Source organism: Psittacula echo (assembly GCF_963264785.1).
Source record: "Psittacula echo genome assembly, chromosome: 7".
Classification (NCBI taxonomy): Eukaryota; Metazoa; Chordata; class Aves; order Psittaciformes; family Psittacidae; genus Psittacula; species Psittacula echo.
Window position 1 is genome coordinate 20,725,394 of NC_137740.1, and position 23,184 is coordinate 20,748,577.

A 23,184-nucleotide genomic window follows, 5' to 3' on the forward strand; every position below is an offset into this window, starting at 1 on the left:
TTGGAGCTAATTCTGAAATTGGTACATTTCCTGATTCTCCTGTGACTAAGGAGTAATACATCCAACTCTCACAGAAACTTCTTGGTTCTCTTGCCAAGCTCCCTTCTTCCACAAGAGTTATTACAAGTAACACAGTAGTTTAAGTAGAAACAAACAATTCAGTAAATAAGGCATTGAAGGTCTGTGTCATTCAGTTTAAGAGCAGCAGCAGAATGTGCCCTTTTGCTGAATGGCTTATGGACAGAATTAGTGCTTACACCCTGGCAGTATCTTATCCTTTTAAAAATACCTCACAGCACTACTCCTTAACCAAAAATAAATGTGATTGTATCTGAAATACAGAAAGGGAACCCCTGTCCAGTACAGTCTCCAGTAGCTACCTAAGATTAGGTACTACTAATTTTCTCAGTTTTCCATAAAGCTTTTTGCTATGATTTATGTTATACTTAGCTTTGACTGTACTACTTTTCATATGTGTCTGTTCCTTCATACAGCTGGCTATAATCATGTTTACATATGCTAGACTAGTAGACTCTGACCAGCCTTCCTCAGACTTACCTCTGACTAAGTTCTTCTAAGTAACGGCTGCTCAGAGACATGTTTACCTCTAGGGCTTTTATGCGATTATTAAGGCGCATGAAGACAGACTCCTTTTGATTAGATCCATGAACAAGATTTCCATTAGCATAGCCTAGATCTGTTGAATTCTGCAATTCAGCATAGAAATCTGTAGCTGTCCTCTGTTGTACCCCAGAGACCGGAATTGCCATTAAAGCTTCTTCTGTTGCTTGATCATCCTCCTTTGTTTCAGCAGATACAGAAGACTCAGCAGGAGGCAAAACAGGTTTCTGCACTTCTGGAGTGTTTTCCTTTACTTCCCCAGCCTCACTGGCTAGCATGTCCACTGTATATTCAGGCTGCTGGACAGTCTCTATAGGCTTTGAAACCACTGAAGTAGCCATAGTCTCTCTTGTGCTCATCTCCTTCACCTCAGTAGCCACAATGGTCTCCAAAGCTACAGGGCTTTCTTCTGCAACAGAGCTCTCAGCCTTTTTTGTTTCTGTACTGATCTCAGGTGTATCCACCCGAGGTGTAATCCCTGGTGCTGCCTGGCTCGTGTCATCTTTTTCAGGCTCCAAAGCCATGTCTGTTGTTGGCAATGGCCTAACTTCAGAAGTAACTTCTAAGAGGAGGGCCTGAGAGACAGTCTGAGGATGGCTTGGCTCCAGTTCAATTGAATCTGTGGTCTCATTATCCATCTCCTCAGGGACCACACTGCTAAAATTAACCACAACAGTAGCTCCAGGTGAACTCTCAACTTTGCTGTCTAATTGCTCAGGCTCATCTACTGATGTACGTATAGGTTCGATCAGAACCGTCTGTGGCTGCTGAACATCAGCAGAGTAATCTTGCCCTTGTTTACCTTCAGTTTTACTATGCTGCCGGTGCATGGCTACTGCAACCGAACACCATTTAAACAGGTATTCTGAAAAGGTGGAAATACAACATACTGTTGCCAAGTCATAGCAGTACTTTTCTGTCTCAAGTTCAAACCATGCCGACGCTTCTTCTTCCTGATCATCACTGGGCAGCAACGTTACTGTTGACTGGCTTGTATCTTCTTCATACTCTTGTACTAACTGAACAATAGGACTTTCCTTTGTCAAATCCACAATTAATTGCTCTTTATCCATCTGTAGAATATCTGTAGTAACAAGTCTACAACAAAAGATTTAAAGACAGGATGTTACTTGAAGAGTTTTATATACTTGCTCTGGAAGACTGCAAAACTAGGATGTTTCAAAAAACTAGCAAAGCTCATTCCTGTGACAAAAGGTCAGTTTGGATACAGTCATAAATTCTATTAGTGTTTTCTCTTGTGTTCTTCAGTCCAAATTTGCAAACAAAATTATTTCAACCCTTGCTTCTGAAAGAGTAAGCTTTATCAGATATTGCCCTTTTCCTCAGCCCTGAAAACAGTCACCAGTTCAGGTATCACTAAAGTCAACACAGCAAGCATCTTGCACTTTTGCTGCAATCTTCAAATGCAAAAGCAAGAACCACAACCTTTCCACTGACCTTCCTTAGCCTCTCAACAATCAAGAGTGCTACGAAACCATAAAATCACTTAACAGAGCACAAGTTATGTCTTAACATTTAAGAGCTGGAGTTTCATTCAGCTCTACATAGCCAAATCAATTCCAAACCATTATAATCAACTGAAAAAAAGCCCACAGAATATTTATGTACACCTGCTCCTCCCAACCTAATTCCGTATCTTTGCCAATATATTTTCATCGAGCAATAGATTTCCCTGGTTAATACACTACCGTACTACAGATTTGACCAAATACTTGCCTTTTTACTTACTTAAAGCAGCATGCCATATCTGAACATTCTGCTACCAAAGATTCCAGACTAGTGCCTGTTAGTCTCTGTTAGGAACACACTGGTGAAAAAAAAACCAACACCAATCACTTACTCTGGTGAAGGAACAGGAGTTGGTTCAGGCAGTCTTGGTGCAGCTGTTGAAGTTTCAGGGGTAGCAGTGACATTTTCAGACACACTTGTATTCCCTGCTGCAGGAAGGAAGAAAATGTGTACATGCAGATTCAAGAACCACATCCATTTTCAATGAATATTGGGGTTCTGTGGATTAAGTTTAGGGGTGGTTTTGTTTGGTTGGTTTTGGGGTTTTGTTATTTTTCTTAAAGATCACTAACTGCACTACCAAATTAACTGCAGGTGTCACTCGAAGTCACTTGAATGAAAGTCCTACTGACAGCTTGTGTATACAACATTATGGACAGTCTCAAAATATTTCCAGAAAGAAGCATCAAGTTAGACTTTACAATTGAAGCTAAGTAATACAGACAGTAAAGATCTCCGAATATAGTGGAGCAAACATGTATATTCTCTTTGTACTGGTTCACTTCTCAGCAAATTCAGCATCTTAGTTCCACTTTTCAGAATCAGTAGGCCAAGAATGCTATGGTACTAATCAGGTATGCTATAAAACGTGAAAAAAGTAATTTAAACATACAACACCCAACAACTCACAAAAATTAAACAAAAAGAGAAATTAAGCTTTCAGAATGCTTTTCACAAGCAAACAACCAACCAACCAACCAAAAAAAACCAACCAACCAACCAACCAAACAAACAAAAAAAACAAACAACAAAACCAAACCCCCCCCCCCCCAAAAAAAAAAACAAACTACCTTCAGCTTCAGATGATTCTTCAGTTTTGGCTCCAAGCATATTAGCAGCGATATTTACCATACTTAGGATTGCATCTGAAAGAGAAAAACAACTACTCAAAGAGGACATTCTCAAAAGACACCAGAGACTAGCACCACTGAGCAATCTGCAATTTTGTAACACTTGACTGAAAGAAATCACAGTATAAGGCCTTAAAAAAATTGCTGTCATTCTATGTCACTGGATACATCTATTGCTTTTAAAGTTTATAAGCTAGAAAGCTGTTCTTGAAAACCTGTATCTAACCTTTACCAGCTGCACCTTCTAACACCAGTGAGAGTACTCACTGATCCTTACTCCACTGAAACCAAGGAACATGAAGACAAGCAGAAGAATAATTACACATGGAATTTTCAGTTAACCTGAATGTGTGAACCACTGTGGGAGGTTCCAAGCCAGAAATTTAGAGCTTGAACACTCAAATGGAGGAGCTCTAATAAAGCCAGGCTGGATCATTTGACATAACAGTACTAAAAGAATGGCCCCAATGTCATTTGCTAATGAACGAGATAGAATTCTGCCTTTGAACACAGGACGTCCACAGAAAACTACAGGTTTGCTCAAATTAAGCAGGACTGTCATTTTGCATCACACCTCTCTCCTTGACCCCAAACCTTATTTTCAGCTCTGATACTCCTGCAAAACAGCAATTGTAAATATTTTAAAGCATTGAAGCAGGAAAGCCTACATTTTGAAATCTGTTACTTGAATGTAATCTAGATCAGTCAAGGCAACTGGCAGAAAACCATAACAAATACCCACAGACCTGGCTTAGATATCTATATTTTAAGGATCTGTTAAGTAGAACAGTTCCCCCACCCCTCCTCCCCTCAACACCACCCCCCCCAAAAAAAAAAAAAAAAAAAAAGTCACAGAAGTAAACACAGAGTGTCTGCTCTAGATCAGCACATACATTAGATACAGCCAGCTCCTTGGTCTTGACACTGAAAGCAAACATCATTGCCAGGCTTATTTAAAAGATGAGGAATGGGGAAGGGAAACTTTTGTATATTGTAAATACTGGCTCAAGTTTGCCTATTTGTCCCCCACCAAAATATATCTGTACATCACATGTGTAAGTTCATAAGGTGAGCGGTATTTTACTACTACTGACAGATTTCTAAGACTTCAGGAATCACAATAAATTTTTTCAGCAGAAAAATATGAAAGTCATAATTGTTGCATGACAAAATGTCATTCTACTTTCAATAAGCTCATTTTGCTTCAGCACAGCAATGACTTTTCTAATAAATCATACTCACTTGTAGCAGAACCAAGGAGATTTTTTGAAGACTTTTCTTCCCCTGTATTGTAATCCAGTAGATAATCTATGCATAAAGAAGAACACTTGTGACTATCAAAATTACATGGGTAACGGGCAAAGAAAATAAACAGCAAGATTTAACATGTCACTCAACTATGTCATTTTAGCAGTATTAAAACAAAACTACAGAAATAAAGTTAAAGGTCAAAAATTACATATTGAAATATAAAGCTCCAAGCAATGAGAAACCCAAAGAGATTCAGGGTTCAAGGTTCAGTTTTCCTAGATTCATGACACAGATGCAGCAAACTGCTCATTTTGCTCCATACAGTGTTTTCACTCCTTCTCCTCGTGAGGGCCGGAGGTAAGCCATTTCATATTTTTTATTTAAATACAAAGTCTACAAGCCAAAATAAGCACCTTCCCAATCATGTGCAGCATCGATCATACAAACAATCTCAAGAAATGAGCTATGGACACTAAGAACAAAGCCGTTTCATGTGATCAGCTTTGACTATTTTAGTTACCCATCACTACTTTCAGCACATGAAGATATTATTGCCTAGCCTGCCAAGTAAAATAGAGACTTACTACTACCATTTTAAAGTAACCCTCCAAACAGCTACAACACATTGTTTAAAACTTAAAAGAACTGTTAGATAAGACCAGAAATACTGAAATGTTGCCAACAAGACTAAGAGTAAATTTAGCAGTAAAATAATTTATCATATGGAGGAAATGATGAGCCACACCGCTAACAGAAGACTTGCCTTAACAGCTAAAAATGCAGAAATTATTTGCTTACCATAATCTTCATCAAAGAGTTCCTGGCGTTCAGACTGATACTGAGAATCAGCTATTTCTTCATACTCTTCAACCATGCTAGTACCAAATACCCTATAAAAAAAGTTAAGATAAAAACTTAGTATTATTGTATTATTCATATAATTGGTTGATATAATTGATAATTAGCTAAGCAATATAATCATTATGTAATAGGTAGCAAATAAGTTAGATAAGCTACAGTTGCCTTCAGCTAACCAAGATCAAGCAGCAGATATGCTTATTCTCTCGAAGTTGCACACACAAAATCCACTGCACACTTTCAAGTGCTGCACCAAAGAGACTTCTCCTTTTCAACATGAGCTCATATCTGTTTAAGGAGCTCAAGGCATCCTGGTCTTAAACTCTTCATGAGCTCTTAGACCTCCTCTTCAGCCCCACCTCTGACCAACTTTAGAAGTATCTAATTAATGACTACCTCGCTTTGCCTACTACATTCTCTTTGACCTGCTCTGCTGAAATAAAATGAAAACAATCCAATTTAAAGCAGTCTTGTCAACTGAAAATATGGTTTGGATTATAACACTAGAGTCCCCAGGTTCAAATTCTGACACAGCTTTGACAGAAGAACTGACATTGGTTTTTCGAAGCAGGACAGAGGCTGATTATTCTCTGAACGACACACAATTCACTAACAGTATGTATGTGGGGTGCCATGCAACACAGAAGCTTTCCAAAAGCACTCATCACACCTGTTCTTTTTAGTTAACCATTTGTTCATTGTTTTGCTTGGTCAGCCTTGAAATGCTCACGCCCTCCTATAAGGCTGCTCATGTTCCTGTATCCTAACAATCCCCCTGCAAATATAAACTCTTCCTTATATATACTGGAAAAGCAAAACTAAACATTCAAAGCTTCTAAACAGATGTGAAGCATACTACACAGCAGCTAAGTTAAGCAACTACTTCAGGTCACAGTATTTGCAACTACAACTGAAAACGAGGATTTGTTGCCCAACTATTATTAAAATACAGTATTCCTCACAGCAAGGAGGTAGAAAGACAAAGCAGAATTCTTAAAATACTACCTTATAAGACTTAAAGGGCAAAAATGTTCCGATCCAAAGTGCGATATCAACTCCACCTAAAGAATAAAAGGTACTTAAAATAAAACTCCAAGACCCAGAGTTAAGAGTTCATTTAACATACACATCCAATCTTGAAATTGCAAGTTTTGTTTACTCAAGGGATCTGTAGATTGCCCGTAACAGAAAAGACTGAAAGATTTGTTCTTGCCATGCATTAGAGTGCTGAGTCACAGCAGAGAAGACCACAAGCCCCATGCATTCGTCATTCCAAAACAAGAGGTTGCTAACCTTTATGTACTTGATGAACATCTGAAGCAAGAAGGGAAAGGAAAAATAAAAAAATAAAAAAAGATGTCAGTACAAAGGCTGAACACATGCCACAGGCAACTAGAGTTTTGTTGGTTTTAATTCAGTACTACAAATAACTCATAACAAGTTATGAAGGATAAAGTTGCAATACTACTTAATCTGCCATAGGCAGCAAGATTTCATTTAGCCTTCACACCTTGCAGATAAAAGGTAACATGCAACAAATTTTGTTAATGAACTTAAGTTATTCAATAATTAAAGTTACTGAGTAAGTTTTTCTAGGCAGCATTACTGCATACAGAATACTGAAGCATGTTAAATTTAACTGTGTTTTTACCTTAAAGAGAACAGATTACAGAAAGTAACTCAAAACACCCTTCATAGCATGCACTCTATGTACTGCTGCTGCTTCAAGTTCAACCTAACATGCTTCAATTTATAAGAAAAGCTGCAGGAAGAAAAGTATAGAGCATCTGACGATATACTTGGAAGCTTCAGTCATCTGTGTATTTCTAGTGAGAACTTGACTACACACTGGTGTTTTATCTAAATTAACAAGTGAAAAATGAGTTCATTAAATAACCATGTAGACACCACTAATGAAGACTGTAATAATCTGCAAGTGACATCAAGATAACTACTCCCATAAAGCACTAAAAAAAAAAAAAATCCATTATTTTTTATGCAAGTTCATTAAAGCCACTTAAACTTTGAGATTTTTTTTAATTATTCTTCCTCTGTAGTCTGGATACACCAAAAATTTGCACAATTTTTTGTGTCTTGTGCTATAAAGAACAATCCTTTGAAAATTTTAAAACGCTACATTACTCAAGGCAGAACACTGTATCTACGTAGGGATTAAGCGCTGAAGCACCTAGTGTAATTCTGGAACTTCAGTGACAACAAGCAAGATCCCAGCTTCCTTAAGGCATTAATTCAGACCAAAAGCAGAATTAAAACATAAATGAAATCTTTATCCTGTGACTCATGCAGAATTTCTGTGTCGAGAAGTTAGATAACTGTCATTCAGAACCAATTTCTTCATGAAAGCATCAATCATGATTCAGTAGCACAAACCAGTTTTGGGTTGGTTGGGGTTTTTTGTTGTTTTGTTTGTTGGGGTTTTTTTAATTTTTGTTTGCTTTTTTTGCCTGGAGTTTTCTTTTGCAGCACCATGATTGGAAGAGAACACATCACTGTAGAGGACCTAAAAGGTCCACGTTTTATTTGTGTTTAAACCTCCACTACATCTGTATTTTCACAAAAGCTTTTATCCCAGTCTTAAGTACCACATTATTTAGGGAGGTCTATCCTCTTGGAGTCTCTTGAGTAAAGACAGATTGCTGCAAGTTATTTTGAAGGTGGAGTGATCATGGCAAGTACTCCAGTAGCAGTAAGCCTAAATTTGCCTGAGTCACAGTTAATTTTTCTTTCAGATAATTTAAAAATCTATAGCAGAATACAGCACAGAAGTATTAAGAAATATGCCTGTTCTAATCTGTTCTGCAGGGAGAGAAAGTGTGTATTCATATATTTTTATATGTGCCTGCGTATACATATATATTTCAACAAAAAACTGGTACAGCCAAGAAACAAAATAGGTAAATACTTCTCATCTTACATTCAGGAGACAGTTTGTTAAGTTAAACAGAATAGAACACTGTCTGGATTTTTCATAATTCAGATATCAACTAAGTACATACTCAGGCACAAGACAATAGATGCTTCTCAAGATCCTCAGTTACCATTTTGAGTAAGATAATATACTCATGATTCTGTGAGGAGTATTTAGCACATGACCAATCACACTAGGGTCACTAACAAAACCAGCGCAATTAATGGTAAAGCATGCTTTGATACACATTTCTCTGGGATGCTCTGCTATAGAGGGTAAGCCCAGCAAACCCTTCTTTCTCCAAGAAGCATGGATGCTTTTGCATTAGTAAGTTACCTTAACATATTTTGCATACATCTGTTCATCCAGAGGAAAGCTTTGGACATTTCTCTCATCTCTGGCATGGAAAGTACCTAATTTAATCCATTTGTTTGTTGGATACCTAGAAAAGAAACAATGGAGTCAGCCAATGAAACCCACTGTGTACAGACACGTGCTGAAATTTCCCAAAACACCTTTTCACAGAATACATTTTTCCAAGTCGCAAAATAGCAGCAATAAGTTTTTTTTATTGAAAGAAGAGTTGCAAGATAAAGCTAGTGCCAACACAAAACCTCAGCAGTAGCTCTTCGTGTACTTAAAATGGTGCACAAGCCCTTGAAGGACGAAACCCTATACTTAATCCAATTACTGAAATTCTATCAGTCTACAGTAAAGATTCTGGAACTGAAAAAAATCACCTCATACGAACACTGAAGAACATGACATGCAAGTAATAGATTGTAAGTATTATTGTAAACAAGCAGCAAAAAAAAATAAAAGCTATGAGCAAAGGAGAGTTAGAACTAGGCAACAGACAAACTATGGAAAATCAGAATCTACACGGAGTAGTGAAGAAGTGAGGTTTTTTGATGCACTGTGTGAACACCCTCTCTCTCACACACCAGAATAATCTGTTCACTCCCAGAAAGCACTGGGGGTACAACACTGCCTAAAACACAAAGCAGCCACGCTTTAACCAGACATTTGGCCAACCAATAAATACACTTATCAGTTCCAATTCCAAATTTAATAATTTGGGGGGGTTGTTGGTTTTTTGGTGGGTTTTTTTGTTTGTGTTTTGTTTGGTTGGTTTTTTTTTGACAGCATTCTGCACTGAAGACAGCTTAGGCCATGTGAAAATAGTCTGAATGACAAGGGAGGAGACAGACCACAACCCCAGTGGCATTGTTAATAAATGTTCGTTTTATCACCTGTATCATTTCTGCTGCTCCATTGTTACTTTTCAAAGACTTTTGCTTTTCATTTTTAAGGTGACAAAGTAAAAACACAAGAAGCATGAAAAGAACTCAAGCCATGTATTCTACGAGCTCAGTTTCCCTTTCCACAGAAAAAAAACCCTAATAACTGATGTTATAAACAAAGAAAAATCCATGTAATTTCACAAAGCAAAATTCAATTTCCATAATAACAAGCATACATAGACCATATGTATATACATAGATATTAGGCCATCCATTTATTTATTTATTTTTTCATTGAGAAGGGTTAATTTGGATAACATACCTGTCACTAATAGACACCAGAAAGTCTTTAGGAGTTGAAGAGAATAATTCATGATTTGCAATGTCAAATTGCTTTACTTGGACTGGTTCACAGAGCTCAATAACAAACCTTGAAGACAAAAAAGAAACACTGAAAAATACACTCTTCCTTCTACAGTTATAATCCTCAGTCCTTTACCCGATTACCACATCCTTCACTGGGTATAAAAGAACACTACAAAAAATGCTGTACAATAAGAAGGCATTACTTGCTCCTCCCTTCAAAATCACTAGTGATATTTACCTGCATACCTAGCTTCGTAATTCTAGAGAGCACCTGCAGCTACGAGTTTCATGCACTTGCACTCAAAGGCAACAGTTACAGAACTAAAACCAAACATCATTTAAACCACACCTGAAATACCACTTAGTATATGTTAAATTCTGATCACATCTCCTACAGTTTATTTGACAGCTGGAGAAAGGAACCAAAATCTTAACTTGAACATTTAGTGCATTTTCTTCTTGTAAGATTACAATAATGCAAAACCTACAAAGTGAATAAAGTTACCCCTTAATCTTACTTCTCAATACCAGAGACAGAATTCCATGGGAGACATGATAAAGCATCTAGTGCTAAGTCAAACTTCCTTACACACAGACTTCAGGCAGAGACACACCAAGATCTAGTCACACAGTCCCATCATGATGGAAAACTATAATCACTCCCATCTTACGAGCAAGCCTCAGTAACCTACCAGATTTTAGTACTGCAAGGATTTAGCATATAGAGGTCCATATTTTCCATCAAAATAGCTGAAGTGCTCTGTATGAAGAAGAGAATTAGTTATTTTCAATGGCAGATACTAACAGCACCAAGATTTTCTTCCCTCTCTCCAAAAATAAGTTTAATATTATTTATGTAGACTAATGCCAAGTTTCACAACCTTTTAAGCAAGATAGTATGTTAGACTGTATGCCATACTACTAAGGCACAACCATAGATTATTTACTATGGTAAGCTGTTTAATACAACTTAGTTCAGTTCTGTTCCTGTAGGGAGTAAAATGTTCCCCCAGGGAGTAAAATGTTCCCCCTTCCAAATTCACTTAAAGACATCAACTTCTCTATAGCAGTCCCTCTTCAAAAAAGAATAGATCATAGCTTATGATCCACTTTTATAAATCAAAAATCACAATCAACCTGAACATAGAAATAAAGATTTTTCCAGTAATCAAGTGTTCAGCTTAAGCGTACTTCATACTACTTCTTGCATAAGAGTAAATGGAAATAATGCACGCTAAGAAATAGTAAATGCTTACCTTTGCCTCCGGATTTGCTGCCAAAATTTTGGCACCACACTCTACAGAAGCATAGTTATTTCTATTTTTCTGGACTTTTTTTGTGGAATGCTGCCCACCAACTGCAGAAGGATGCATTGACTGACCTAGGAACAAGAAAATATTGCTACTATAACAAACCATGCAAACAAATAGTATTTTCACTTTCAGGGAACTTCTGCTCACTGCTTTTATATACTGAATGCCAGTAATTATGTAGTTCTAGCAGAAAAATGAAGTTATAGGCTGCATTCCAAATTAAATCTGATATAAGGAGGAAGTGGTCTGTATTTAGACCAAATCAATGAATCCTGAACTTACTCTTTTCCTTCTCCACTTCCATGACTTTTTTCTTCCATTCATCAAATGTTGGAATGTCTCCAGGGTCCTTTGGAGTCATTGCCGATGCAGGGTCAATTTCTCCTGTTTTCTTACAGTCTTTCTGCAGAACAGCAAACCACCAATTGTGAATATTTTTCAGCACCAATGAAAACAAAGATAAACTTCAATACTTAAAAATAACCATATTCTAATCAACAGCAGATGCATCATTTGAACCCATCTTAAAAACTTAGTGCCAAAGTAAGCTCATTAGCCAGGGAAAGCATGTGATGATTTCCTCCCAAAACTATACTTTCACTGAGATGCTGATAATTTTTGTGGCTAAACTAACATTTTAAGTAAAACAAGCATTCTGTCTCTCTCTAAATGCCTGCTTTTCTTTGGTATTTTGCTTTTCCTCCTCCTAAGGAGAAAAAGCTTCCCTGCAGCAGAGACTTTCAGATATGAATGTTGGTCATGACAGAATTCAGAGTTCCCCTAGAGTTTTTGAACACCTCAAAAAAACACAGACACATTATTTTATTAATGTCTAATAGAATCATAGAATAGTTAGGGTTGGAAAGGACCTTAAGATCATCTAGTTCCAACCCCCCTGTCATGGGCAGGGACACCTCACACTAAAACATGCCACCCAAGGCCTCATCCAACCTGGCCTTGAACACCGCCAAGGATGGAGCATTCACAACCTCCCTGGGCAACCCATTCCAGTGCCTCACCACCCTCTCAGTAAAGAATTTCTTCCTTATATCCAATCTAAACTTCCCCTGTTTAAGTTTTAATCCATTACCCCTTGTCCTGTCACTACAGTCCCTGATGAAGAGTCCCTCCCCAGCATCCTTGTAGGCCTCCTTCAGGTACTGGAAGGCTGCTATGAGGTCTCCATGCAGCCTTCTCTCCTCCAGGCTGAATAGCCCCAACTTTCTCAGCCTGTCTTCATACGGGAGGTGCTCCAACCCCCTGATCATCCTCATGGCCCTCCTCTGGACTTGTTCCAACAGTTCCATGTCCTTCTTATGTTGAGGACACCAGAACCACACAACTTGAAGGGAATTGAGTGTACTATCAGCAAGTTTGCTGATGACACTAAGCTGAGAGGAGTAGCTGACACGCCAGAAGGCTGTGCTGCCATCCAGCGAGACCTGGACTGGCTGGAGAGTTGGGCAGGGAATAACTTGATGAAATATAACAAGGGAAAGTGTAGAGTCCTGCATCTGGGCAGGAACAACCCCAGGTTCCAGTATAGGTTGGGGAACAACCTGTTAGAGAGCAGTGTAGGGGAGAGGGACCTGGGGGTCCTAGTGGACAGCAGGATGACCGTGAGCCAACACTGTGCCCTTGTGGCCAAGAAGGCCAATGGCATCCTGTGGTGTATTAGAAGGGGGGTGGTTAGTAGGTCGAGAGAGGTCCTCCTTCCCCTCTACTCTGCCCTGGTGAGACTGCATCTGGAATATTGTGTCCAGTTCTGGGCCCCTCAGTTCAAGAAGGACAGGGACCTGCTGGAGAGAGTCCAGCACAGGGCAACTAAGATGATTAAGGGAGTGGAGCATCTCCCTTATGAGGAAAGACTGAGGGAGCTGGGTCTCTATAGTTTGGAGAAGAGGAGACTGAGGGGTGACCTTATTAGTGTATATAAATATATAAAGGGGGAGTGTCACGAGGATGGAGCCAGGCTCTTCTCAGTGGCAAACAATGATAGCACAAGGGGTAATGGGTACAAACTGGAACACAAGAGGTTCCACTTAAACTTGAGAAGAAACTTCTTCTCAGTGAGGGTGACAGAACACTGGAACAGGCTGCCCAGGGGGGCTGTGGAGTCTCCTTCTCTGGAGACATTCAAAACCCGCCTGGACACATTCCTGTGTAACCTCATCTAGGTGTTCCTGCTCCGGCAGGGGGATTGGACTAGATGATCTTTTGAGGTCCCTTCCAATCTCTAGCATACTGTGATAACTTGGTGTCATTGGCAAACTTCCTGAGGGCGCACTCAATCCCACTGTCCATGTCACCGACAAAGATGTTGAACAAGACTGGTCCCAACACCGATCCCTGAGGGACACCACTCGTTACTGGTCTCCAGCCGGACATCGAGCCATTGACCACAACTCTTTGTGTGAGGCCATCCAGCCAGTTTTTTATCCACCTAGTGGTCCACCCATCAAATTGATGTCTCTCCAATTTAGAGACAAGGATGTCGTGTGGGACAGTGTTGAACGCTTTGCACAAGTCCAGGTAGATGACATCAACTGCTCTGCCCCTGTCCATCAGTTTCATAGCCCTATCATAGAAGGCCACCAAATTGGTCAGGCAGGATTTCCCCTTAGTGAAGCCATGCTGGCTGTCACCAACCACCTCCTTGTTTTTCATGTGCCTTAGCATGCCTTCCAGGAGAATCTGCTCCAACATATCGCCAGGCATAGAGGTGAGACTGACTGGTCTGTAATCTCCTGGGTCATCCATTTTCCCCTTCTTGAAAATGAGGGTTATATTACCCTTTTTCTAGTCTTTGGGAACTTCACCTGACTGCCATGATTAATGATTAAAGAAAATATTTTGGACTTGCCTAACAATGCAGCAACCATTTTAAAATGGTTAAGTTAACCTTATGCTATACCATTTCACATTTTAACATTTCCTTTGTACAAAAACTCTGCCAGCACACCATCAGATGCACAAAAAACTTTTGCTAGACATTTCAAGCGTAGAGGTTATTTTGTAGACAATATTTTACAGGTAGTTTCCAGAATGATGGCTTTGTAGGTTGACATTTTCTCTGCACTTAAAGCAAGAATTATTTCACATATAATTCTATAGCTGAAAACTATCAAAAAAAAGAGCCAAACTCACATATTTGGACAAAAGTGAGTACAGAATTCTTCACAAGACTGTACTGCAACAGAACTTTAGATGTGACACAAAAATATATCCCCACATGTATTTAGAAATAACAGGACCTGAAAAAAACCTCTAACTCCCTCTCCAAAGAAAGTTCAGGATAGAAGATTCTCCTTGGACTATGCTAAAAATGGTAAGTCAAAACACAGAACGAGTAAGCAATGCTAAATCACACGCTTGCTTAACTATGACGTCAGGCCAATGCCATAGTTATTTAAATTGCAGTTTTGCAAACTGGGGGTTTTTAATAAAGGTTTACACAATTTGTTTGTAGTAAGTTCTGACTGCATTTAATTATTTTAAGGTACACAGTACTCTTCAATAATCTTGGGAAAAACTTCTTAACTTTAAAAGAGAGTTATCCAAGTTATTAGTGACAGAGTAAATGTGATCCTAAAATAGCAAAAAAAAAATGGTATTGCTGTGTCCTTGGTTATTCTTTATCTATCAAAAAAAAAAAGTAAGCTTTAGAAAGTGCCTCACTGTGAGAATATAAAAGTTCATACAGTTAAGTGTAAAAGACCATCCAGCTATGTATCGCACTTCAACAGTGGTGAAGTAAGATGCCTAGGAAAGAATAAAACCACCCCAAACATTTTCTATTTCCTCCAACTGTTATCTTTCCCTCTAACCATCTGCTTGCTACCCAGGAACTTCCTGACTCAGTCAAGACCTCAAACTTCTACATGCTTACCTAGACCATGCAAACCATACCACAACCCACCTGCCCTTTTTCTTTTAAACCCATACAAAAAAATTCACCATGCACAGCATCCTACAGGAAGTCCCAGATTACTCATCTGTTACATGAGAACATTTCTGCTGGATTTTGCTCCATAAGGGGAAATCAAATAAAACTAAGTATTGCATTTGAAGAGGCTCAGCTCAGAAGCACCGTCTGTGCCAGTGGATCAACCTTGGCACAGATCAACCTTGCTGCCCTTTTCTCCCAGTTTATTATACCCTTGTTGAGATGGCAATATCAGAAACACACATAGGGCTCAAGACGTGAAGCCTGCGCAATCAAGAAAGCGATGGATATCAACTCATCTTCAACAGTGGTGATAACCTAACAGAGGGCATGGGGCTCCTTTGTGTACTGAGCAGCTATCAGCACTGCTTACCTCCCTTTTTAAGTTCTCCGAGGCATTCAGAGCAGATTTTTGCTCATCTGCACCCTTTTCAGCTGCTGAAACTTTTGACTCAAACTCAGATTTTGTCTTCTTTCCCTTGCCATGTGAAGATGATATATTATCTACATGTTGACCTGCAAGGCTGAAAATTTTAGGATAATTAGAACCTATAAAATGATCGCATTTTTCAACCATAAGCAATATTAACACATACATACACAAATACATAGATAAGCAAGCACATGCAAATGTTCGTTGCAAGGCCAGGACAGAAAAGAACAATTACCTTTTAATTATTCAGACTCACAACCTACTTCAATACTCACCTCTCTGGTGGACTGACAAAAGAGGAAGGCTCACTCTGAGGGTCAGCCTCAAGTGTCCCACCAATATCACAGTCAGGTTCTGACTGCTCAGCTTCACTAGAGCTGACTACAGGGATATCAGCACGGGAATTTTCTATTGCACTGAAGGGAAAGAAATAACATACTTTTTACCCTTCTGATAATACAAGTAACCCAGATAATCAACCACATGACTACAGATAATTGAAAGCTTTAGAAAAGCAACAGTCTCACAGAAATATTTATGAGGAATGAAGCATACTTATACTTGTGGAACTGCATTCTCAGCTGTACCCATACAAGAATAGAATTTCACTTTCCAGCCTGTTTGCCCCAGCAAAGGAACTCAAAGCTAGCTTCTCATCTACCAGAACTCTCATCTCGCATCCTACCAAACACTGCAATGGATAATTTTCCCCATCATTCCTACAAACTAAAGAACAGTTTCATAGTTATGGGACTGCAGCAATTTTCCTTTCCCTTTCAACAAAGGAATCAAACATGAGCCTGAGTTCCACCACTAAAAGCTCCTAATGTTCCCAAGTCAGGAGGCAGCAATCAAAAAAGAACTTGGCTAAAACTAGAGAAGAAAAGGGGTCACATAATGATACATAGTAGAGCCAGACAGACTTCCTTTCCACCAGATTTTTTAATTTTTGCTAATGTAACAAAACCAAGGCAACCCAACAGGCCATTACCCAAGCTGCATCAACAGCCCAAACTAGCTTATCTGCCCACTGCCCTACTCCCTCTCTCCCAGAAAGCCTGAACACATCACATCAGACAAATCCTAGGGTAAAAATTGAAAAGAAAGCCTCTCTATAGAATGGACTGTGAGGAAAAGATAGACAACTTTCAGTTGATAACTTGTGTAACTATCTCCACCAGTACAGGGATGACTTTCATACTGATCTAAGTCATAAACCAGTTCTAAAGAAAAGCTTTATTCTGCCTTCTAAATTTCAACATAAGCTTCTTCAATGTCAGCAGCAAATCAGGTTAATCCAATATCATGATACGGAGCTGCCAAAACATAAAACAGCATATCAGCAACTTAAAAGGGAATCTTTTTTGTTCTGGCTGCTACAATTATCAGTAAAAGCAGCTATAACAAACCCAGGGAGCCAATTTTAGTACTTTTCATATGATAAAAGTCCCTCAGTTAAAAAAAAAAAAACAAAAAAAAACCACACACACACACAAAAAAAAACCAACACAAAAACCTCCTAGGTATCCGAGACTTTTTGCTATGTAGCAAAATTTGACACTAGGAACAACAAGAATTTATTAGTTACAAACCATGAGTAGTTTCTCTGAATACCCCAACACACACACACCCCCCCAAGATGCGCACAGTTTAGCTCTGCATGTGACACTTCAATGACTGCAAGCTGACCATTGCACTTAAAATTAAACCCCCCCACATATCCCTGATTTCAGTAGATAGAAGACAGTATGAATAATTATCAACTAAATAAAATATAGAACAAGTATGAACTTAAAAATGCCCTGGTATCAGGGTGTACCTGAGTGGCCTCAAGTAACTAGTTTTAGTAGAAGGTGAGTAGCACAAGCCTAAAAGTACTGTAGTGCTCCCTCTCCTTCAGTTACTTTCATTTGTTAGTAGCTTTGCCTTAATTTTTAAAGTGCATTACCAAGCTCACTTTGCACAGCAACTGTCTTTACTTGCAGCCACAAGAACTCAGTTGATTTTTCAAGAAATTTTCCCCAGATTAGGTCTGGATAGAAAAGCTACAAGCAATACTGTCCTAAAAAAAAAAAAAAAATCATTACAAGGTAAAAATAGTTTGGAATAACTTTACTTCCAGAATATTTTGACTAAGAGGTCCTGCTACAATACCAAACTGGTGACACCCAAGGGAGCTGGACTTTGTTACACTGGTAGAGATCACCATCTAAACCAGGAAAAATACTCTCTAAACATTACAAACGCAATTCAGTCTTTGTAAAGACCTTGTGCAACTACAGAGTTCAACCACAGGTGTTTTGGATATTAACCTGTACCAAAAGAGACCATCCATTACTATTTAAAGCTAAACTGAAGCTTGAAATAACATATAAAATGCATCTCTTCTATACTAATTCTACTCTTTCTTCCTGTAAATGGTATGAGAGTCAAAACACTACTGCTCCAAAACAAATTTCCATTTTCATTTATTTCATAGTTTGAGTCTTCAGAGTTCATCACTCCATTATTCCCAAACTACAACAGCAAGACCATTTTCAACATTTATAAGATGCCAAGCTGAATGTTCGAAAGAAAATAACATCCTGAATCTTGTTCTGAGACATGACAACAGTAGGACTTCTAACACATTACAGAAACAAATCAGTAGTCAACAAAAAAAACCCACACTGAAATTATGTTCCAGTTTTGCTTTTTAAAAACTGCAAATACGGGAAGCTACACTTTCAAAGACTTGCAATTAAAAGAACTTCTGAAGTACCAGATGTGCTTAAATATTAGCCCTAGCAGACTAGACAAGATCAGTCAGCAGATCAGACTTCCACACCTTTTCTATGGTAAAGAAAAAAATCTGCTAAAACCAGAAAAGCTGGACACTTAATACACCCCCCCGCCCAAAACAAACCCTAAACACCAAAAAGAAGTCTACTTCATTTTTAGTATGTTGAATTTGTATCTACCATAATATTAGATCTTTATCAGCAATAAGAATATATTTCCCTTAACACACATTAAAAATCCCAGGAGAATTTTTTGAAAGTACCTCAAAGTATACACACAGCCACTAACTTCCATACTAGAGTTCACATTTGATAGCACAGCATTTCACAAAAGGGAAACAAAATTAAGCACATCTATTTCTGAAGACTGCCAGCAGCACAGGTAGCTCTCTAATACACTACTAAGCACCAGAATTACAACTGTCTTGGTTGCTCTTATACTAAAATACAACTCAAAGTTATTCCTTAACTGAAAGCAGAGGCCATCACTGAAACAGCTTTGATGCTTGTTATCACGGATGTTAAAGCATATTTTTGAAGGTCAGAAATCCTAGTGGTAAAGACCTAAGGGTTTTTGTGGTACAGATTATCTAGCACATAAAAGACTGCATTTTTTTCTGCCAAAGCAGCAGCTTCAAAACCAATACTGGCAACAGTATGACACTTCATGCAAGTACACAACTTTTAATCCACACACTGGGTAAATGATAGCATATTCCATTAGCATTGACACCATAAACCAAAGTACAGCAAAAGAATCATGTGTAGCAATCTGGTCTTATGCCTACTAAACCTGAAGATGTAACACTTTAACAACATCAGAGTAAGTGATACGCTCTTGAAGACCAAAACAATAAAATAAAAAAGCTTACTCAGGCTGCGAGACCAGAGGTATCTCTGAGGTAGGCGAACTGGAAGTGCTTTCAGTGCTTGCAGCTATGCTAGATGAAGCTTCATGTAAATGTACTGAAGGTGGTGTCTCAGCTTCAGGCTGGCTTGCTTCACTCATTTCTGTAGTCTGTGGAAACATATATTTTTTCAAAACTTGAATAGGAAAAGCATTCATACAAAAACACCTAGTATGGAATTTTAACAGTCTGGTAATTCACATTTCTGTCAGAAATAAGTTTTCTTCACAAACCTAGGTAGTATTTAGTGCTACTTTGTGATAGTTGCACATACAATATGGTTGTATTTGCATGGCCCACTACAATAAAACTCATTTACTGTTTTCATCCTAAGCTTAATTTTGGGAAAGGCTTTCAATTTTATCACTCCAATGGAGATCCAGAATGATTTACAAGTCTATTCCGTGCTGTAACTGAACAAAGAGGTAAATTGCTTATCACTTCCTACAGTTCAGTAGTCTTGAGCCTTACTTATTCTAGGTCCAGTTTCCATAAGCTCTTGCACAGCACAATCAAAATAAGTCTAAATATGGAAAAGTACATAACCACTGGAACAGGTCAGATTAACTCCTGTAGTAATAGAAAATACTATTACACGAGACCCTCTTGCCAATAGCTAGATTACTCCAAGTCATCTAACTGAACATGAAGAGGTCTGAAACATTTTACTACAAAATTACACATCTAAACCATGAAATATATATTCAGAAGTATGTCCTATGCATGTTGTCTTGTGATCTACAAAACAAAAATGTATCAAATAAACAATCTTTAACAGCGGGCTTTGTAATATTTAACATCAAGCACTGACTTACGGGTATTAATAGCACACACAACTGAAACACAATCTTTTTTCCATTTTAACAAAGGAAATTAAAATAACAGAAGCCACTAAGGGTCAAAGCTAAATGGACTGCTATAATCACCAAGCCTAATCTTTATAGAAGACCTCAGTTAGAAGGCTTTTATGTTTTATTTTATGAAGAGATACCCATACCTATAACATCCAATTTTATCTTGCAAAGATTTATTAAGTTAGTACCTGAAAATATTAAGTTACTCTTATTATTACTTATGCACATGGGAAACGCAAGATCTGTTAGCTCATACGTTTTCTCCTTCATGAGAAGGAAACATGAGTCCGATGGCAAGCCTGGTGCAAGTGAAATGCGATAGATTGCCACTATGAGCTTGAGATAACCAAAGTGAAAGACTGAAATCCAAGAAGCATTTGAAGTGAAACAAAATAAAAGTCTTGCCTGGACAGATTTTGTAAGGTCATCAAGTACCTCTTCTGTAGCGTAACTCCACATACTTGAGTCTGCATGCTCAGGCTCCAGCCTGGGACCACTCTCTTCCCCCTAGCATATTAAAGGTAAAACAACAAGAAGCATGAAGTAACACAATGCCTTCTAGTAAGAAGAATTACCTTTGGTACAGACTTAGTAACACTACCTTTACAAGCTACATGAATCTTCAGTCACTGCCCATGAATGTTTAAAATATCATTTTATCTCATGTAGTCTTCAAAACAAACGCTACAGCAAGTCTAAACCTTCACAGGAAAGACAACTTCAGTACTGTCTTAAATTGTTCAGTGTGTGCTACGGAAAATTAATCACTCTGCAGTGACCTCCCATGTAGACAAACCCTCCATATTTCCTTGCAGCCCAAGAAGCAGGGAGAAAGAGATAATCCTAAAATGACTTGCAACAGACAACTATTAAAAAATAATGCTTGGCACATCTCAGTTATAGCAGTCTTTTCAGCAGAACTAGAATAATTCATAAGTCTGCTGTAACCTTCTGAAGCAACTTCCTCTTTTATAAATAAAGATTTACAATCAAGTGCCGTGAATTCACAAAGTAAAACAAAAGAATACACACTTGAGAAAAAAAAAAAAAAAGTTTTAAAGCCACCAGACTGTAGAACTAATAAAAATGCACTTGCAACTCAAAACTTTTTTTTTTTTTTCTTAAGTTGTGACTACATCACACATTTTTGAGCAATACTTCAAGATACAGCAAGAAGCCTGGTAGAAATTTACACACCCCTCATTTTCTATGGGCTATCTAAAACCCTGTGGTCAAATACTGGAAGTTCAAATCCAAAAGAGACTTATATGCTACACAAGATTACATGATCATAATCATTTGAGAGAGTTAAGGCACACACTGAAAGAACAGGAACTCCGTATTTTAGCTGGCAAATCTTAGTGACAACACCTAAGCAACATTTTTCCTAAATATTATTAGCTCACATGCTAGTCCCCAAGATTAAATACCATCAATGCCTTGAAGAGACAACTGATCTAAGGAAAACTGATCAAGGGCTGCAAGACTGCTCTTTTTGAGCAACTCTGGCAGCCTAGTTAGGAGTAATAACACACATGCCTAAAATTTTTCACACACCCAAGAGATTTTTCTTTAATAAGTAAAAAGTACAGCATAACGTATGAGCTTTCATACCTTTGGGTTTAAATTTAGAAGGCTCCTTTACAATGCAGGTGAGTTAATAGAATAAAGGGAAGAATGCGCCAAAAAAGTAAGAAAACATACAACAGTGGCTTCCCAGTCTCAAAGCTTACTCGATCTTTCCAGTTGTTACATCAGCCATTAAATTTGAGCAGGACATTTTTCAGGCAGTCAGAAGAATAGTACTGAATGCTATCTGGCTGCACAAGCTGGAAAAAAAAATACAGCTACCCTAGATGGTGAAATGCTTCAGACAGTGAAATACACTATTTAAAATATTTTTTTCTGGTCAGGCAGCTCTCCACCTAGGTAAACTAGAATACTCAACACATTTTCCAGTTTTGATGTGGCATATGAAAGCCTTCTTGGAATGAGAACCATAATTAGCACTACTACTGAATGATGAACAAAATGGGAAGATCAATAGCATCAATATTATCCATGCTTACTGTACGACTGACAAGTCACCTGTGTAAGTAAATGAATGAAATTACCATGACTCTTTGATATGAATCAACAGCTTGGGACCTCACTACGAAATTGCAATATGCAGAAACTTGTGATGAGTTAGTCAGGGTGGGACAAGTACACTCAATTCAACCTAAAGTGCCGAGTAATGTAAATAAGCGACAAAAAAACTGTTTACTAGCATTTCACATATGTGCTTTAGCTTTGTGAATTTTTAAATAGGAGGAAAACCAGGATAAATACTGACTTAAACCAATTAATCTTAAATCTTCTATTTAGGATATCAATCATTTGCTCACTGGGCTTTTAACACAACACAGGCGCAACTGGGATATTGTGGCCTAAACCTATCCAGGCTATCACCTCTTATCATTATCTGTAGAGAGCCACATACACGTATCCCTGATGACTTCTTGTAGTATCTGGCACCCAAATAAACTGAGCCACTATTATTAGCTTTACTATTTGTTCTTACACACAGCCCCTCCCCCTCGTCAACTGTCCAGATGTATTGTCACATAACTGCAAAAAACATGAAGAAAAACAAAAACCTGGGACAACATCATGGTTCACAGAACAACTGAATATATTAAAAATTCTGGCCAAGAAGACCCAATGAATCAAAGTGTGTGAATATTTTTATTACTTAATATCAAATCAGACTGAGCAGCTAATTAACATGTTTTAGTCAGCATACCTTTTCTTGGACATTTTCATCATCATTTGCCAGGGCACAAGCATCACCTGAAGCATATTGCACTGCCGATGAAAGACTGTCTTTACAAAAGACATGCCAAACAGGAAGCCTATTTAATACAAAAAAACAACACCAGCATCAAAGTCTTGATCTAAAATGAATAAACAGTATTTTGAAATTCCCTCAGCGTTGTCTCCCTCATCCTTTTTTCAGTTGTTCCCATGAGGTACCTAGAA

The 23,184-nt window shown here is 38.2% G+C and overlaps 1 protein-coding gene across 10 annotated transcripts in view; it reads right to left on the reverse strand.

Annotated features, from left to right (window-relative positions):
- The window catches only part of SUCO (SUN domain containing ossification factor), a 44,196-nt gene that overhangs the window by 7,857 nt on the left and 13,155 nt on the right, over positions 1–23,184 (reverse strand). For 5 of the 10 annotated variants that reach the window (XR_013957366.1, XR_013957367.1, XM_080622822.1 and 2 more), the window contains exons 2-18: positions 22,949–23,057; positions 20,569–20,670; positions 19,274–19,419; positions 15,897–16,037; positions 15,562–15,712; positions 11,525–11,645; positions 11,186–11,310; positions 10,622–10,689; positions 9,886–9,993; positions 8,656–8,761; positions 6,684–6,704; positions 6,396–6,451; positions 5,331–5,422; positions 4,524–4,589; positions 3,222–3,296; positions 2,483–2,579; positions 559–1,719 (exon numbers count right to left, since the gene is read on the reverse strand). Coding sequence is in view for 8 of the 10 variants with exons in the window: in XM_080622822.1 (XP_080478948.1) it covers positions 559–1,719; positions 2,483–2,579; positions 3,222–3,296; positions 4,524–4,589; positions 5,331–5,422; positions 6,396–6,451; positions 6,684–6,704; positions 8,656–8,761; positions 9,886–9,993; positions 10,622–10,689; positions 11,186–11,310; positions 11,525–11,645; positions 15,562–15,712; positions 15,897–16,037; positions 19,274–19,419; positions 20,569–20,670; positions 22,949–23,057 (2,745 nt within the window). In the remaining 2 variants the exon portion in view is untranslated. Of the gene's footprint in view, positions 1–558; positions 1,720–2,482; positions 2,580–3,221; positions 3,297–4,523; positions 4,590–5,330; positions 5,423–6,395; positions 6,452–6,683; positions 6,705–8,655; positions 8,762–9,885; positions 9,994–10,621; positions 10,690–11,185; positions 11,311–11,524; positions 11,646–15,561; positions 15,713–15,896; positions 16,038–19,273; positions 19,420–20,568; positions 20,671–21,777; positions 21,913–22,948; positions 23,058–23,184 lie in introns of those variants that run through there. The other 5 variants (XM_080622821.1, XM_080622819.1, XM_080622825.1 and 2 more) reach the window with 5 other exon arrangements.